Raw genomic sequence first — 19,707 nt, 5'->3', positions numbered from 1 at the left:
ATTCAGTCCAAATAAGTTCCTTATTGAGATACAAGACATCTCGACTTTACCATAAAGTATATGTTTTGAACAGTAGATGGCAGAAGTACACTGTCTTAAATACCCAGCGGTGTATTTCAAATCAATGTCTTGTAAGTGAAATCTTCGGTGTGGCTCAGTTGGTAGAGCATGGTGTGTGGAACGCCAGAGTTGTGGGTTCGATTCCCACGGGGGGCCAGTACAAAAAAAAAAAAATGCACAAAATGAAATGTATGCATTCACTACTGTAAGTTGCTCTGGATAAGAGTGTCTGCTAAGTGACTAAAATGTAAATGAAATTAAATAATAATATTAATTAAATAGAATATAATTGACTATGATGTAATATTTCTCCACACTGAAGACGTATTCCTATAGGATGCCAATTGGTTGAAAAACCCTTTAATATGATTCATATTATTCTTATCAATAAGACTCTAAAACAAAGTTATATCAGTTTGTCGACTGTCGACTTTTGATCACAAATTGCCCCTTGCGGCATGGAGTTTATACCTGTATTCCTTTACCTACCTCTATCTTCTCTTTTTATAAGACGATATATCAGTAAGATACATGCAAATGCTATATCATGCGCCCACAAATACACTAAATCCACAAAGCAGAAATTAAGAATAGTATCACTTTTCAGGAGATCATGCATTTCAGACGATTGAAACCAGATTAGTAAAAAATCCTAAACATTTACAGTGAGATAGACATATGAAGTCTATTGTAATAGGTTCATATTATACCCGTCTATTACCATTACAGCAACTTGTACTATTAAAGACAACTGTAGAAGATCACTGAATGGCAGAGGGGGGCAGTATACATTACCTTTTATATCTATAATATTTTTTGTTGTAAGACTAGCCGTACTACGGTGTGTGGATAGTTGAAGTAGCTATTGCTAATGCAGGTTTGACTGAATAGGAGCCCTGAACTGAGCACAAGAGCCGGTAAGATTACCATGGAGCATTCCATGACATTTTCACATGCAAATAGCACTTGATTACTATGATTTACCAAAGCCATAAATCATTAGGTCCTTAGCTTTTGTGTGTAGCTATGATACAGTTGTACTAATCTTAAACCATATTCCGCAAAGTAATTACAATTTCAAACATTGAAAATACTGCAACAAAAAGAAAAAGTGGATGAAATATATTCTCTCTAAGAATTACAATGTTTTAAATGTACATCATGTTGACACCATTATTGCACTTCATACACAATGGAAAAAAATACATAAGTAGCCTTTATACATGTACTGTATATACTTTAACATACAAAGACAACATATACAAAAGTCATAATTTATTGAACATTTTCGACATAAGAACAGTTGTTTAAGATTAGTGGGCAGTAAAGTGCAGTTGCCTTACAACACAAGCTAAAAGTTATTGGTCAACAAGTAGGCTAACTCTCATAGTTAATAGTTTAAATGCATTTATATTAGTTTGAGGTATATGTGACAGGATTACATACAAATATATTTAGATCTGATATTTTCTCTTTGTTATTTACAGAGCAGCAATAAAGGGAGTCTCTCTGGACATTCAGGTCCAGAACTATTATCGTTCGTATTGTGAGGTCCAAGTCATCTGTATTTGAAGCCTGTTTTGGAGAAAATAACACGTGGAATAAAATATAACATTTCACAACCTGCTAATATGTTTTCTTATTTTTGTGGAGTTGAATGTACCTTTTTATACACTGCTCAAAAAAATAAAGGGTACACTAAAATAACACATCCTAGATCTGAATGAATGAAATAATCTTATTAAATACTTTTTTCTTTACATAGTTGAATGTGCTGACAACAAAATCACACAAAAATAATCAATGGAAATCCAATTTATCAACCCATGGAGGTCTGGATTTGGAGTCACACTCAAAACTAAAGTGGAAAACCACAGTACAGGCTGTTCCAACTTTGATGTAATGTCCTTAAATCAAGTCAAAATGAGGCTCAGTAGTGTGTGTGGCCTCCACGTGCCTGTATGACCTCCCGACAACGCCTGGGCATGCTCCTGATGAGGTGGCGGATGGTCTCCTGAGGGATCTCCTCCCAGACCTGGACTAAAGCATCCGCCAACTCCTGGACAGTCTGTGGTGCAACGTGGCGTTGGTGGATGGAGCGAGACATGATGTCCCAGATGTGCTCAATTGGATTCAGGTCTGGGGAACGGGCGGGCCAGTCCATAGCATCAATGCCTTCCTCTTGCAGGAACTGCTGACACACTCCAGCCACATGAGGTCTAGCATTGTCTTGCATTAGGAGGAACCCAAGGCCAACCGCACCAGCATATGGTCTCACAAGGGGTCTGAGGATCTCATCTCGGTGCCTAATGGCAGTCAGGCTACCTCTGGCGAGCACATGGAGGGCTGTGCGGCCCCCCCAAAAAATGCCACCCCACACCATGACTGACACACCGCCAAACCGGTCATGCTGGAGGATGTTGCAGGCAGCAGAATGTTCTCCACGGCGTCTCCAGACTCTGTCACGTCTGTCACATGTGCTCAGTGTGAACCTGCTTTCATCTGTGAAGAGCACAGGGTGCCAGTGGCAAATTTGCCAATCTTGGTGTTCTCTGGCAAATGCCAAACGTCCTGCACGGTGTTGGGCTGTAAGCACAACCCCCACGTGTGGACGTCGGGCCCTCATACCACCCTCATGGACTCTGTTTCTGACCGTTTGAGCAGACACATGCACATTTGCTGCCTTCTGGAGGTCATTTTGCAGGGCTCTGGCAGTGCTCCTCCTGCTCCTCCTTGCACAAAGGCGGAGGTAGCGGAACTGCTGCTGGGTTGTTGCCCTCCTACGGCCTCCTCCACGTCTCCTGATGTACTGGCCTGTCTCCTGGTAGCGCCTCCATGCTCTGGACACTACGCTGACAGACACAGCAAACCTTCTTGCCACAGCTCGCATTGATGTGCCATCCTGGATGAGCTGCACTACCTGAGCCACTTGTGTGGGTTGTAGACTCCGTCTCATGCTACCACTAGAGTGGAAGCATCGCCAGCATTCAAAAGTGACCAAAACATCAGCCAGGAAGCATAGGAACTGAGAAGTGGTCTGTGGTTACCACCTGCAGAACCACTCCTTTATTGGGGGTGTCTTGCTAATTGCCTATAATTTCCACCTGTTGTCTATTCCATTTGCACAACAGCATGTGACATTTATTGTCAATCAGTGTTGCTTCCTAAGTGGACAGTTTGATTTCACAGAAGTGTGATTGACTTGGAGTTACATTGTGTTGTTTAAGTGTTCCCTTTATTTTTTTGAGCAGTGTGTTATATATTGTGTGTTTATACAACGGGTGCGCCTAATCCTGAATGCTGATTGGTTAAAACCACATTCTAGCTTGTGTCTATTCCACAAGTGTGTGTGTGTGTGTGTGTGTGTTATATTCATTTCAGATATGATATATATACAGTATATATACAATATACAGTACCAGTCAAAAGTTTGGACACACCTACTCATTAAAGGGTTTCTCTATATTTTTCCTATTTTCTCCATTGTAGAATAATAGTGAAGACATCAAAACCGTTGCTCATGTTTCTTGGCCCAATCAAGTCTCTTCTTATTATTGGTGTCCTTTAGTAGTGGTTTCTTCGCAGAAATTCGACCATGAAGGCCTGATTCACACAATCTCCTCTGAACAGCTGATGTTGAGATCTGTCTGTTACTTTAACTCTGTGAAGCATTTATTTGCCTGCAATTTCTGAGGCTGGTAACTCTAATGAACCTATCCTCTGCAGTATAGGTAACTCTGGGTCTTCCTTTCCTGTGGCGGTCCTCATGAGAGCCAGTTTCACCATAGCGCTTGGTTTTTGCGACTGCACTTGAAGAAAACTTCAAAGTTCTTGAAACGTTTCAGATTGACTGAACTTCATGCCTTAAAGTAATGATGGACAGTCATTTCTCTTTTCCTATTTGAGCTGTTCTTGCCATTATATGGACTTGGTCTTTTACCAAATAGGGCTATCGTCTGTATACCACCCCTACCTTGTCACACCACAACTGATTGGTTCAAACACATTAAGAAGGAAAGAAATTCCACAAATTCACTTTTAACAAGGCACAGCTGTTAACTGAAATGCATTCCAGGTGACTACCTCATGAAGCTGGTTGAGAGAATGATAAGAGTGTGCAGAGCTGTCATCAAGACAAAGGGTGGCTACTTTGAAGAATCTCAAATATAAAATATATTTTGATTTGTTTAAAAAAAATGGTTACTACATGATTCAATATGTGTTATTTCATAGTTTTGATGTCTTCACTATTATTTCTACAATGTAGAAAATAGTAAAAATAAAGTAGATGTGTCCAAATGTTTGACTGGTACTGTACATATACATATATTGTCTTTATTTTGATTTACAGTGCATTCGGAAGGTATTCAGACCCTTGACTTTTCTCCAAAAAAGTACGTTACAGCCTTGTTCTAAAATTGATAAAATATTTTTTTTTCCCTCATCAATCTACACATAATACCCCATAATGACAAAGCAAAAATAGGTTTTTAGACATTTTTTTTTTTATCTACAAAAAAAAATACTGAAATATCACATTTACAAAAGTATTTAAACCATTTACTCAATACTTTGTTGAAGCACCTTTGGCAGCGATTACAGCCTTGAGTTTTCTTGGGTATGACACTACAAGCTTGGCACATATATATTTGGGGATCTTCTCTCATTACTCTCTGCAGATCCTCTGAACCTTTGTCAGGTTGGTTGGGGAGCATTGCAGCACAGGTATTTTCAGGTCTTTCCGGGTTCATGTCCGGGCTCTGGCTGGGCCACTCAAGGACATTCAAAGACTTTTCCCGAAGCCACTCCTGTGTTCGTGCCTGTGTGCTTAGGGTTATTGTCCTGTTGGAAGGTGAACCTTCACCCCAGTCTGAGGTCCTGAGCGCTCTGGAGCATGTTTTCATCAAGGATCTCACTGTACTTTGTTCCGTTCATCTTTGCCTCAATCCTGACTAGTCTACCAGTCCCTGCCGCTAATAAACATCCCCACAGCAAGATGCTGCCACCACCATGCTTCACCGTAGGGATGGTGCCAGGTTTCCTCCAGATGTGACGCTTGGCATTCAGGCCAAAGAGTTCAATCTTGGTTTCATCAGACCAGAGAATATTGTTTCTCATGGTCTGAGAGTCTTTAGGTGCCTTTTGGCAAATTCAAAACGGGCTGTCATGTGCATTTTACTGAGGAGTGGCTGCCGTCTGGCCACTCTACCATAAAGGCCTGATTGGTGGAGTGCTACAGAGATGGTTGACCTTCTGGAAGGTTCTCCCATCTCCACAGAGCAACTCTAGAGCTCTGTCAGAGTGACCATCAGGTTCTTGGTCACCTCCCTGACCAAGGTCCTTCTCCCCCGATTGCTCAGTTTTGCCTGGCGGTCAGCTCTAGGAAGTCTTGGTCATCCCAAACTTCTTCCATTTAAGAATGATGTAGGCCACTGTGTTCTTGGGGACCTTCAATGCTGCAGAAATATTTTGGTACCTTTCCACAGATCTGTGCCTCGACACAATCCTGTCTTGGAGCTCTACGTACAATTCCTTTGACCTCATGGCTTGGTTTTTGCTCTGACATGGACTGTCAACTGTGGGACCTTATATAGACAGGTGTGTGCCTTTCAAAATGATGTCCAATCAATTGAATTGACCACAGGTGGACTCCAATCAAGTTGTAGAAACATCTTAAGGATGATCAATGGAAACACGATTCACCTGAGCTTAATTTTGAGTCACATAGCAAAGTGTCTGAATACTTATGTAAATAAGGTATTTCTGTTTTTTATTTTGAATATATTTACAAAAATGTCTAAAAACCAGTTTTTGCTTTGTCATTATGGGGTAGTGTGTGTAGATAGCTGATTTTTATTAAAAACATGTATTCCATTTTAGAATAAGACTGTAAGGTAACAAAATGTGGAAAAGTCAAGGGGTCTGAATACTTTCCGAAGGCACTGTAAGTTTCAGTATATGTATGATTTTGAGGTATATTCAAGAGTGAATGTTATTCTTACCTCATCGTCTAATGAAAGCCACAGGGAGTTCACGTTTGGGAACAAGTGTCCCTGAATGGATAGTATCAACTGGTTCACTATCTGTCGCCACAATTTCATAATCTCTGACAACCTGATAGAAAGAGGGGGAAAAGGAGCAATCATTAGATTATGAAGGGCATGTAAAAGGACAACCAGTATCAATTGAGGTAAGACTCACATGGTGACATGAAAAATATTTTTAAGGTTAACACACATTGCAGGACAAAGTCTTCTTGGAACTTAAAGTTATACAGTGCCTTCAGAAAGTATTCATACCCCTTGACTTGTTTCACATTTTGTTGTGTTACAGCCTGAATTCAATATGAATGAAATGTATTTTTCTTCTCACCCATCTACACACAATACCACATAATGACAAAGTGAAAACATGTTTTTAGAAATTTTAGCAAATATATTGAAAATTAAATACAGAAATATCTCATTTACATAAGTATTCACACCCCTTTGGCAGCAATTACAGCTGTGAGTCTTTCTGGGTAAGTCTCTACAAGCTTTGCACACCAGTATTGTACAATATTTGCACATTGTTATTTAAAAATTCATTCAAGCTCTGTCAGGTTGTTGATCATTGCTAGACAGCCATTTCCAAGTCTTGCCATAGATTTTCAAGCCGGTTTAAGTCAAAACTGTCACTAGGCCAGTTAAGAACATTCAATGTCATCTTGGTAAGCAACTCCATTTGTCCTTATGTTTTAGGTTATTGTTCTGCTGAAAGGTGAATTTGTCTCCCAGTGTCTGTTAGAAAAAACACTGAACCAGGTTTTCCTCTAGGTTTTTACCCGTGCTTAGCTCTATTCTGTTTTCTCTCTAGTCCATGCCGATAACAAGCATACCCATAACATGACGCAGTCACCACCATGCTTGAAAATATGAAGAGTGGTACTCAGTGGTGTTGCATTTATCCCAAACATAACGCTTTGTATTCAGGACAAAGTTAATTTCTTTGCCACGTTTTGCAGTTTTACTTTAGTGCCTTCTTGGAAACAGGATGTGGTAGTCAGATGAGGTAGTCATAAAAAAAATATGTTCAACACTATGATTGCACACAGAGTGAGTCCATGCAACTTATTATGTGACTTGTTAAGCAGATGTTTACTCCTGAACTTATTTAAGCTTGCCATAACAAAGGGGTTGAAAACTTATTGAGGCATTTTAGCTTTTCATTTTTAAATAATTTGTAACAATTTCTAAAAACATAATTATTGGGATATTGTATGTAGGCTGCTGACACAAAATATCAATTTAATCCATTTTCAATTCAGGCTAGAACACAACGTATGTGAAAAGGGACTGTATACATTGAAACCTGACTGTATATCGCCCACAGGTGTTAAGCACTACCTGTGGTAATACTACAATGTTGGCAACTAGGTGGCCACTTTGGGGGCACAGGAGGTTGTTCTTACCCAGCAGAGTGCCAACTGCAGCTGTAGCTCTGCCAGACGCCGCCCAATGCACATCCTCTTCCCAATACCAAACGGCACATGGGCAAAGGGGTTGATGGTACTGCTCTCTTTTAGCCAACGCTCTGGCTTAAACCGGCTGCTGTCGTCGAAGTATTCCTCATTGGCACCCAGAGCATGGCTGTTGATCATCAACACTGTCTGTAAATGAAAAATAAAAATCTTGATTAGACATCAATCAAATGTTAAATGATCCGAGACTGTAATCGCCCCAACATGAGCTCTTAAATGAGGGAATTTGAAGTAATCCATTTACCCCCTTGGGAATGGAGTAATCCCCCAACACAGTGTCTTTGTCTAAGGTCCGACTCGTGAAGGGAACTGACGGCGATAACCTGCAGGAATTTGAAAAAAGGGTTTGGAAATATAGTGTTGAAGCAGGAGGATACATGTACGTATAAGCTCTTTAGGATCAGTTAAACATACTCAAACCTTTTTTTAAAGGCAAGTTAAAAGGAAAATAGCTAATCTGTCAAATGTCATAAACATTCTCTGTGTGAGTTTCTGCATTAAACTCAAAAAACACTTGTAAATCGAAACGTCTGTATATTAAAAAGAAGACCGATTTTGGTTTGTAACCCTAAAATGTTTTTCTTTCAACTCGCCAAATTGAGCCCCGTTTCAAATGATCACTCTTTGAGAATAATTTTTCTAGACGCGAGATGCGCATCACTTCACACTGCCAATTTTGTTAATTATAAAAAATATTCTGTTCTATTTTATTCTGATATATCACATAGTTTTTTTTACTATAAATTAGGTGTGTGTTGACTGTGATAAGGACTTGGGAAATAAAAGTGTATTGTCTGCTAAATTAACTAAACAAGGCTATGCCATTGCACAGTAATAGGCTTCTACAAGCAAGCTCCACTGCTGAGGTTACTGCCTTTTTGAAGATTGTGTTCCACGATATAATATAACTAGTTGATATTGTGGTTTCAATAAATCAGTCTTAAATGGCACTTGTTTTTTTATTGACTGAATATATATTGTGCAATTTAGAAATTAGGTTTTGCTATCTGTAATGGTTATGATAAATTCAGCATTGTTGCGCACTGTTGGCATATACAGTAGGCCTAAATAAATGCACACGTTTTTTTCTGGCCTCATGTTCTAAAAATATATATATTTTTTAATTAGAGTACTCGAGTTCAATATAATTTATTAAGGCAGAACATAAGAAAATGTTTTGTGTTCTGTTCATAAATATGGATTGCCCCTGTGAATAAACAGTGCAGAATTGCAGGAAATTGTTTAAAAATTGCAACAACAAATGTTTTATTTATTTTTGTGTTTCATTCAAATTATTATTGTTTTTTTTTGCACAGCCATTTTCAGACAAAGTCAAGCGCCCATGTCTCAACTAATTTGTTTTGGATTTGTGTACCGGTTTGAATGACATACAGTACAGGATGACTGCAGTGTTATTGTTTTTGCGTCACATCCCAGTGGAATGTCTTACTGTACCTCATGGATTCCTTGAGGCAGGCCTTGATGTAGGGCATTCTCTGGAGGTGCTTGGCACTGGGAGTCTGACTAGCAGGCAGAACCTCTCTGATTTCTTGGAGCAGCTTCTTCTGAACGCAGGGGTTACGGGAGAGGTTGAAAATAGCCCACAGCATGCTGTTGGCAGTCTAGAAAACATCAACAGAGGAAGAGAGAGAGAGAGAGACAGAGAGAGAGACAGAGAGTGAGAGAAAGAGGGAAAGCGAGAGAGAGGGAGAGGGAGAGGGGAGAGTTGTCAGACTCATTCAAGGAGATACTATAAACTGCATTCCATAGAGGGGGTCTTACAGTAAATGGAGCTGAGGAATGTGAGGGGTTCCGCAAAGGCTGTTTCTGTCACATCTGGACTGCAGACCAGATTACCTTTGCCTTTGAACCACTACTATTACAGTTTGCACCTGTTTGTTTCTTCTCTCACAGGGAGGGAATACCTCTTCAAGTGTGGAGTAAATGAGTTAAAACAATGTATGGGAGCAAGAAATGGAGTAAGGTGGAAAGTCATCAACAATAAAGGATGGAGTGTCATGTTTTCCCCTCTTATTTTTCAGAAAATAGAAGAGCAAAATAGGCGCTGGTGCAAGTGAATGATAAATCTGGCCCTGTTCTTGTTTTTACGACCGAGATTCGAACCCGGGTCCCGTTAAGCTAAAACCTAGGCATAAAGCAAGTCTTCAGGTGACAAGCAACGTAACTCATCAAAGATCACCGGAAAAATTTGAGGACCATCACACTTCAGTGTTGTGACGCTAAATTATTAGCAAGGATACTCATCATGCAAGTGTGGTTCACCGAACCATCTCTGTTACATTTGTCAACTGATCCTTACCGTCTCCACTCCTCCGATCTGGAGCTCTGTGATGGCGGCGTACAGCTCTTTCTTGGACAGGTGACTGTGGCGGTAGATGTCACACAGGAAGTCGTCACTGGGCCCTGTTGCCCCTGCATGGCGTTTTATCTTCTTGTCTATGTAGACTTTGGCTGCGGACAACAACAAGAGACAAACGTGAAATAATTAACTGAAAGATATTTTTTAAAAGCTAGGAAACAATGACTGCATATAGTCCATTTTTAAAGCCAATCTAAATGGTCAACTTTATTCACCAAAACATGGATTCTATTTGTGGAAAGCTGTAACCAGTCATAAACAATGATAATTGTAAACTTCTACCAACAAGTAATCGATATTTAACAAGCCATAAAATGACCTCACTTCCACTCCCTATCGCTACTTTCAAAAGCCCTCAACCATCTTTTATCTCCTGAACCTGGCCACGAGGACAACATACACAGCCACTGTTTATTTTCTTTTTTATTTAACCTTTATTTAACTAGGCAAGTCAGTTAAGAACAAATTCTTATTTACAATGACATATAGGAGGGGACTGAGCGTTGAGCCTCCTTAAATGCAACAAAAATCAAAATAATGCTAATTTAACCATTCTCATTTTTATTTGAAATGCTATTTTGAACTGCTACAGTGGTAAAAGCATTTTCCAAATCAGTGGAACCCAAGACTGTTCCCAGGGCAGGCCTGGTTGTAGCTAGATATGTTCGATTTGGCATCAGGGACAATTTTAGGATTTTAGCTAACCCTAACCTTTTTTCTAACCTTAACCTAATTCTGCTAACATGCCATGTTAATTCTCCTAACCGTCATGTTAACGATCCTAACCTGCTGTGTAAGTACTCTTAACCTGCTATGAAAAATCACTTCTGCAAGTCAAAACTGGCGGACCTGCCCTGAGAGCAGTGTGAGTATCCACTAATGCGATACAGCCCACCTCTGTGGTTTAAAAAGAAAAAATCCCGTTGTGGCTGCACTTGTCATCCCGGGACAATCCTGTATTTCAGCCCCTTTTCATGTGTCCCGACTTTTCTTTTTACAAGAAGGTTGTTTTGTCAGCAAGGAGTATCGATTCATTCAGGAATTATTTGGGTGGACTGAACGTGGGTAGGTAGCCTACTTTTTTAAGTGATTTGTTTGACAATCAGATGAAAACATCAGGGCAGGTTGTGTTTTTCCCTTTTCCATTAAATGACATGTCTTAACAATTAGGCCTTAAAGCCACACACACACAAAATAGACCCCCCCCCCCGCACCTGTGTATATACATATATGTGTGTGTAGAGAGGGTGGACAGGTGCCTACAAGCCACTGCCAAGCAAGCTGCACAAAAAACGATTCGTAGCAAAGCCCTGAGCCAACATTCCACTCCCCCTTCTCCTCCTCCCCTCAATCCCTGTTCCCGCTACTACAAATATTTGGCAGTGTTCTCCCCCTTAGGTCATCCGGTTTACTACAACTCTGATTGTGTTGTGTAAGAGGGGGAGAGCCAAGTGTAAAGTACTTAAGTAAACATACTTTAAAGCACTACTAAAGTAATTTTGGGGGGTATCTGTACTTTACTATTTATATTTGACAACTTTTACTTCACTGTATTCATAAATAAAAAAAATGTACCTTTTACTCCATTCATTTTCCGTGACACCCAAAAGTACTGGTTACATTTTGAACACTTAGCAGGACAGGAAAATGGTCCAATTCACCCCTACTGCCTCTGGTCTGGCAGACTCACTAAACACAAATGCATAATTTGTAAATTATGTCTGAGTGTCGGAGTGTGCCCCTGGCTATTTGTACATTTTAAAAACAAGAAAATGGTTCTGTCTGCTTTGCTTAATATAAGGGATTTGAAATGACTTTTACATTTTGATACTTAAGTATATTTTAGCAATTACATTTACTTTGATACTTAAGTATATTTACAACCAAATACTTTTAGACTTTTACTCAAGTAGTATTTTACTGGGTGGCTTTTACTTGAGTAGTTTTCTATTAAGGTATCTATCTATACTTTTACTCAAATATCACAATTGGGTACTTTTTCCACCACTGATCGCAGAGGCACCTGGTTCATCTCTCTCTCTCTCCTATCACCTGACTGGAAATTTGCTCAAAGCGGTTCTTGGGTAATACGTCATCTGGACACGCTGCAGTTGGAGGGATTGGGGGGTGCCGAGGGAGGGGTTGGAAGTGAACGTGGCAGGCATTGAGGTTTCATCAGAGGGAGAGAGGACATGGAGAGGAGGTTACTTAAAGGGAGGGCAGTTGGAAGTGACTAGGGGGGGTGCTTTAGCGGTGGTTGGGTGCGATGTGGTTGCTTTAGCGGTGGTTGGGAGCGATGTGGTTGCTTTAGCGGTGGTTGGGAGCGAGATCAGGGGGCATTGAGGTTTTAGGGGGAGAGAGGGGACATGGAGGGGAGGTTTCTTTAGAGGGATGTGGAGGGGACCGAGAGTCGGGGGGCATTGTAGGAGGAGTTTTTACCTGTGCTGAATATACGGTCCCATGCCGTGGTGTGGTCCTGCCATGTTTTGGTGTTCAGTTTTTTGTGGAGCTCCACTGGCGTGACCATCATGGCACCAAATGTGCTCATCATCTACACATCCACAGAGAGAGAGACTTTAAATGTAACAATCAAATAAAGACATACAGTACATGACAATGTAACAATTTATTGTTGCAACCAGTCATTTTCAAAGTCTACCTCCAGTGTTTCAATATCAACTTATAGCACAGGACCATGGTTACTATAACAAAATGTTGTTTAAAAGATGTTGTAAATACATGAATGTCTCCTAGCTGCTGAAGATATTAGTTTGCCCCAGTGAATTCCAGTTTCAGATAGTCTATTGATTCATCAGTAACTGTAGCAGTGGTGATTAGCCCACTCACTAAAGTGAACTCAGTGAACTGCACTCTATCTATAGGCTCAGAGCGAGAGCAATATAGCACTCACTAAAGTGAACTCAGTGAACTGCACTCCATCTATAGGCTCAGAGCAAGAGCGCAATATAGCTCTGTCACAAAAAGATCGCTAAGATCATCCCCAAGCCAGGGGTCTTCAGCTGCGCCCACAATACCTGTATCACTATATGCAGATAGTAACTGGATGTGTAAAATCAATGACCACTTACCGTCTTTATGGATGTGATAAAGGTCATGGCCTCCTCGTTGACATTGTCATGCAGAAGTCCGAAACGTTTGTCGTAGAGCACTAAGCAAATGGCTGTAATTAGATAACAAAATATTGAAAACATTAATTGAGTAACAACATGCATTAATGTATTATTGATTTAACTTTTCCTTAGTAGCAAATCAATTATAATGTCCATTCATTCTAATAAGACTTTTACTTAATGTTGTTTTTAAAACAATTCAATTATCTTTAGAATAATTCTAATGATTTAATACATCTACATTACATATAAGCAACAATCGTTATTGTAAAAATGTATATCTAGCTACAAATATGTTATTTATATTATAAACAATAGGCTACTTACTCTCCATTGACCATTTATTCAATTCAAAGTACAAGTCCTCAAATTGTCCATTGTCAGTCACTTGCCCAATTCTACTAACGAAATCGGCCAACACCTACATTTTGGAGACAATAAAAAGTCATTATTTGATCAAATTCACCTTGAAACGTGCAGTTTTACCGCAGATAAATTATCTTACAAACCTGGTTTATTTTACCATCAAGTTTCGCGACTTCTGTGGGTTTCATCAATTTCTGCTGAAACGCGCTTCTCACCCTCTGCCAGTCTTCCCCTTCCCTGAAAATCAGCAGGAAATATATTAATTAGTAGGCTACGTCTGTTAAAATAGATTATCTGTGTATTTCTGTTGAGCAAATAGCATGATATCATAGGAATACTGAAAAGTGGCACTTACAGAATAAGAAGTCCATATGCCTCGTCTCTTAAGTCTCGGTATGCTTTCCAGGGTTTGATCTCCAGACGCTGTGGGTAAGCGCTCTCCTTTCTGTAGAGTGCCTCCAGTAAGCAAGGTGCGCCAATATGGACCGATTCAAAGGAGCCGAGTTTCATCCGAAAAATCTTTCCAAATTTCTTATGGTAATCAATCTAAAAGGAAGAAATATCAGACACAAAACATTTAATCCACCAATAAAAGAACTTAATTATTTATTAAAATGAAATAGAATAAAACATCTGTTGAATTGTTTTTAGTTTTTATACTTCATCTTATTATTCTTATCGTTATAATATATTTTTGTTATCATTTACCAATGCATTGTGTTGTCTTTGCAGCCCTCCTTTGCGTAGTAGTTCTATCAAACTGCCAAATAAGGGCCAATTGGTGGGTCCAGGGATCGAGTCAAGGCTCTGAGTCTTCGAGGGAAGACTGTGTCGACAAGGCGCAACCAATGTAGCATCCTTCGGGTCTAGGACGCACACTGAAGATGTTGGCTTGAAGTGCTGCAAACCAACTGTTTTCTTTTTTAACAATTCGACTATCTGTGGTACCTTTTGGATTTGTGCCCTCATTCTCGTGCTGTGATAGGCTAATAAAGAATAAATACTGGGGCACTAATTAATTTATTTCCTTTGTTGGAAACTTGGAAGTTTCAGTATTCTCGTTTCTTGGAACTGTGACGCCTACCACAATATATATACTCTGACCGTGTTAATTCATAACCAATCAGGGATCGGGCTTGCAAAGCGTGGCCGGCGAGCCCACACCATTCATTTATGGATCCAAATTGTGAGGATCGCATGACCCCAGATAGATGCAGGAAGTGCCCTTGCCTCATACTTTATAAATAAACATATCGGCCTAAGCTGAAGGTGACGTGGTTCGCTTGAACCATCAGCAGTCACACTATGAGGGCATGTCAGCGATGAGGATGGCATGTTTTTGGATTTTGAAGTACCATGTTGTTGCCCTATAAAAGTGCTTACTCACTGAGTGTCAGTTGCCATCGTAATAACCTTGAACCTTGAGAAATGTTTGCTGGAGTGTTTAGGGGGAGGATGTGGGTTTTGTAATCCCCTAACACAGGAGCACACACATGGGTACAACCACAGTGCACACAAAACACAAACACACATGCATGACACTGACCAGTGGCGATTTTGGCATGTAAATCTTGGTAGGGCAACACAAAAAAAGTGGGATGCATGCCAGCAAAGCCACTACACAATATATGAATTGCTGTTAGGGCCAACATTTTATTTTTCCATTATTTCTACCAGGTAAGTTGACTGAGAACACATTCTCATTTACAGCAACAACCTGGGGAATAGTTACAGGGGATGAATGAGCCAATTGTAAACTGTGGATTATTAGGTGACCATGATGGTTTGAGGGCCAGAATGGGAATTTAGCCAGGACACCAGGGTTAACACCCCTACTCTTACAATAAGTACCATGGGATCTTTAATGACCTCAGAGAGTCAGGACACCTGTTTAACATCCCATCAGAAAGACAGCACTCTACACAGGGCAGTGTCCTCAATCACTGCCCTGGGGTATTGGGATATTTTTAGACCAGAGGAAAGAGTGCCTCCTACTGGAGGCCCTCCAACACCACTTCCAACAGCATCTGGTCTCCCATCCAGGGACTAACCAGGACCAACCCTGCTTAGCTTCAGAAGCAAGCCAGCAGTGGTATGCAGGGTCGTATGCTGCTGGCATTCAGCTGTCCCAACAGCAGAGTCCCAACAGCAGTCCCATGGTTATCAGCAGAGTCCTGTCTGGCAGCGAAACAGTTCATTCAGCCTCATTTACTGCCTTTTAAAAAAACATAGCTGATATGGCTGACTTGCTTAAATAAATGTTGTTTCTAATGACAATTAAGATGTACAAACTATGGCATAAGGGGACGATGAGCGGATAAGAGACATTCCGTAATTTCGATTAAGACATTAATGATAGAGCGACGACGGACGTAGTTGTATTTGTATTCATATTTGTTCAGCACTTTTGAAATGTACAACGACAGAATTCAGATCATGGGCTGTTCTTACAGTGTTCTCCCTGTACACCAAGTCAGAACCATAGGATAAATAAAGGGGGCATATAAGCAGACAATGAAAGCTCTTACAATATTTGATGATTACATTTCTCTAAAACAGGTTATAGGCTACATGTGCACCACCAAGTTGGAACAGTAGGCGAAATTAAGAGGTGAAAAAATACCAAATGATTCGGGTGAGGCACATTGAACGCTGTTTGGGTATTTGCATGTCAAAAACGATACATGTCAAATAACACTATTTGACTCATTAAATAAGCTTTTATTTTGACACGTCAAATAACAAAATTCTATTATAGAATGTTTTGTGTGCTGAATTTAGACACACAAGCCAAGCGCCACCACTACTATCAGTAGGACTGTCAAAGCTGTACAAAAAAAAGTCTGCAAACAATCACACACCAGCCATGAACGATGTGTTTACAATACTGTGTTGGTGTAAATAGACCAAATTATTAGGGTGAGGCACATGGGCTACTAACAGCATACTACATAATATACACTTAGTATTACTTTCTTAGCTACAGAATATAGATCTCCCTGGCATATTACATCATTTATGCAGCAGCATACAATACATTTTCGGACTCACCTTGTTAAACTCTTAAGGATCGTAATTTTCTTTTCATTTTTGCCTAAAATAACATACCCAAATCTAACTGCCTGTAGCTCAGGACCTGAAGCAAGGATATGCATATTCTTGATGCCATTTGAAAGGAAACACTTTTAAGTTTGTGGAAATGTGAAATTAATGTAGGAAAATATAACACATTAGATCTGATAAAAGATAATACAAACATAAAAACCTGCATTTAATTTTTTTTAATTTTTTTTATCATCTTTGAAATGCAAGAGAAAGGCCATAATATAATATTGCAGTTTATGCGCAATTAAGATCTTGGCCACAAGAGGACAGCAGTGGGTGCGCAAAATTTCAGATTGATCCAGTGAAGCATTGCAATACCGGACAATATTTTGTGTCAAGTCTGCCAAAATGTGCCAAATTGGTCAATTGATACATTTTCTCCTAAGCCCTCATAGCCTGGTTCCTCTCTAGGTTTCTTCCTAGGTTTTTGGCCTTTCTAGGGAGTTTTTCCTAGGGAGTTTTTCCTAGCCACCGTGCTTCTTTCACATGCATTGCTTGCTGTTTGGGGTTTTAGGCTGGGTTTCTGTACAGTACTTTGAGATATCAGCTGATGTACGAAGGGCTATATAAATACATTTGATTTGATTTGATTTGATTTGATTTGACATATACACCCATTTTCACACATCTAGATGGCCGGGGTCGGTGTGGAGCCATAGACAGCAGGGGTTCAAACTGTAGAACCCAGTTCCTACATTTGAATATAAAAATGGATTTTATCAAACAAAACTATGCAACATTTTATCTCTGGGACCCTCATGATGACAAATCAGAGCAAGATTACTGAATGTAAGTACATTATTTACCTTCCAAGGGGAACGTATCAAACCACTTGTTTTTTGTTGTTGTGCACTCTCCTCAAACAATAACATGGTATTTTTCCCCTGTAATAGCTACTGTAAATTGGACAGTGCAATTAGATTCACAAAAATGTAAGCTTTCTGCTCATTTAAGATATATCTATGTCCTGGAAAGTTTGCTGTTACTTACAACTGTCATGCTAATCACATTAGCGCACGTTAGCTCAACCGTCCCGGTATAGGGACACCGATCCCGTAGAGGTTTTAAACAGGAAGGTGGCGCGGCGGTCCTTTGTGGGTAAATATTTTGTCATCAAAGTCTGGCATTCTCTGTATTTATGGTGGGAACACACAGCCACTCCACTGAATAGCAGGCTAGTGATTGCTTTGCAGTGCTTGCAGTTAGCCACTGATTCCTTGTTGAATTAGCGATTTCCACCTTGTTGTGTAATGGGTCCATGTCCAATGGCCGATGAGCACTGATACATTTTACCTATAATTTCTCTCCATTATTTCTCTTCATATGACAAGGATTAAAAAGGATTTGCCAGTAGATTGTCCACTGGATTCATGATGATGACTGCTAGCTAAGATTTAAAAAATAAGATGTTGACATGATCAGTCCAATCAAAGCTACTGTACATATAAGGTGATTTGACGTAATTTTATCTGTGGCCAATGGACCTTGAGCCTTCTTGGAAGGGCACTTATAATATAACTCTATGGCAGGACCCAAAGGGCTGAAATGTTCAATGTCTACTCTTACTAAGGACTTAGACTTGGCCTGCAACTTAGTGTCCCCATGAGTCCCCATGAGTGACAGAACACTGTGCCAATCAGGCACAATGCTTCTATTTTCTGCAGGCTTGCCCCACCACCACAGAAAACACTGAGCTAGGCTGAAATTTTGGAGCTGCCTTATTCAAGAAAACAAAAAAGAGACCATGTTTGTAAGTGGCTTTATTAACTGAATTACATATATACATTTTACATAGTTTGCAAACTGATATGTGACACGTATTAATGCCAAAATAACATGCCAAACAGGCAAGACCCCAACTGCCCTGAATGAGAGGTCGCCACTGACACTTGTATAGATACAGTACAGTCGGAAAGTATTCAGACCCCTTCACCTTTTCCACATTTTGTTACATAACAGCCTTATTCTACAATAGATTGTTCGAGGGAAAACATTTATTCAATCAACACACAATACCATATTATGACAAAGAGAAAATAGTTTTGTAGATATTTTTGCAAATATATTGCAAAAAATAACAGAAATAGGTTATTTACATAAGTATTCACACACTTTGCTCGAAATTTAGCTTCCATTGATCATCCCTTAGATGTTTCTACAACTTGATTGGAGTCCACCTGTGGTCAATTCAATTGATTGGACATGCATTGGAAAGGCACACACCTGTCTATTTAAGATCCCATAGTTGACAGTGCGTCAGAGCAAAAACCAAGCCATGAGGTCGTAGGATTGTCCGTAGAGCTCAGAGGCAGGATTGTGTCGAGGCACAGATCTGGGGAAGGGTACTGAAACATTTCTGCAGCATTGAAAGTCCCCAAGAACACAGTGACCTCCATCATTCTTAAATGGAAGAAGTTTTGAACTACCAAGACTCATCCCAGTGCTGGCAGCACAGCCAAACTGAACAATCGGGGGAGAAGGACCTTGGTCAGGGAGGTGACCAAGAACCCGAGGGTCACTCTGACAGAGCTCCAGAGTTTTTGTTTTGTTTTGAGTCACGTCTTCAATAATTTAGGTTACATCAGTAATAGATTGGCACAGAGACTTCAGTAGTAGATGGTTGATTACATATGAGGAACACCAACAATACACTTTGCCCTTACTAAAACTTTACCTCTTGTAAATTTGTTGAAGCACTTGATCCCAGATAGTAACCCGGTCTCAGAGCATTTAGCATTATTCTGTATGTAAATCTGAAACACTCCATTTAGTATGATATGTTATGTTTCATATGGTATGTATTAATTTGTGAATATCCATCACCCATTTTGTACTATATGTTGTGAATTATAATTTGGATTATATGTTAACAAAACATACAATATGTTATGAATTTGCAAAACGTTCTATATATTAAATTATTTATAAATGTATGATATGTTACTAATTCTAACTAGGTGGCTAATGTTAGCTAGGTGGCTAATGTTAGCTAGCTGGCTAACGTTAGCTAGGCTAAGGGTTAGGGTTAAGGTTGGGGTTAAGTTTAGGAGTTAGGTTAAAGGGTGAAGGTTAGGGTTAGGGTTAGGGAAAGGGTTAGCTAAAATGGTTAAGGTTAGGGTTAGGGGAAGGGTTAGCTAACATGCTAA

At 39.9% G+C, this 19,707-nt stretch overlaps 1 protein-coding gene across 1 annotated transcript; it reads right to left on the bottom strand.

The window, feature by feature from the left end:
- Positions 1–1,320: 1,320 nt before the first annotated feature.
- On the bottom strand, positions 1,321–14,576 carry LOC106565076 (1,25-dihydroxyvitamin D(3) 24-hydroxylase, mitochondrial). The gene is made up of 12 exons (XM_014131709.2): positions 14,165–14,576; positions 13,812–14,002; positions 13,600–13,693; positions 13,418–13,511; positions 13,049–13,140; positions 12,399–12,510; positions 9,900–10,051; positions 9,035–9,201; positions 7,824–7,902; positions 7,511–7,708; positions 6,063–6,174; positions 1,321–1,635 (listed from the first exon to the last, which is right to left on the bottom strand). Exons 1-11 carry the CDS (start codon positions 14,423–14,425, stop codon positions 6,064–6,066), a joined length of 1,551 nt encoding a protein of 516 aa, XP_013987184.1. The 5' UTR covers positions 14,426–14,576; the 3' UTR covers positions 1,321–1,635; position 6,063.
- Positions 14,577–19,707: the final 5,131 nt, after the last annotated feature.

This window comes from Salmo salar, chromosome ssa12, assembly GCF_905237065.1.
Source record: "Salmo salar chromosome ssa12, Ssal_v3.1, whole genome shotgun sequence".
In the NCBI taxonomy this organism is placed as follows: Eukaryota; Metazoa; Chordata; class Actinopteri; order Salmoniformes; family Salmonidae; genus Salmo; species Salmo salar.
The sequence above is the reverse complement of the archived record's forward strand: the minus strand, read 5'-3'. Positions and strand labels throughout refer to the sequence as shown.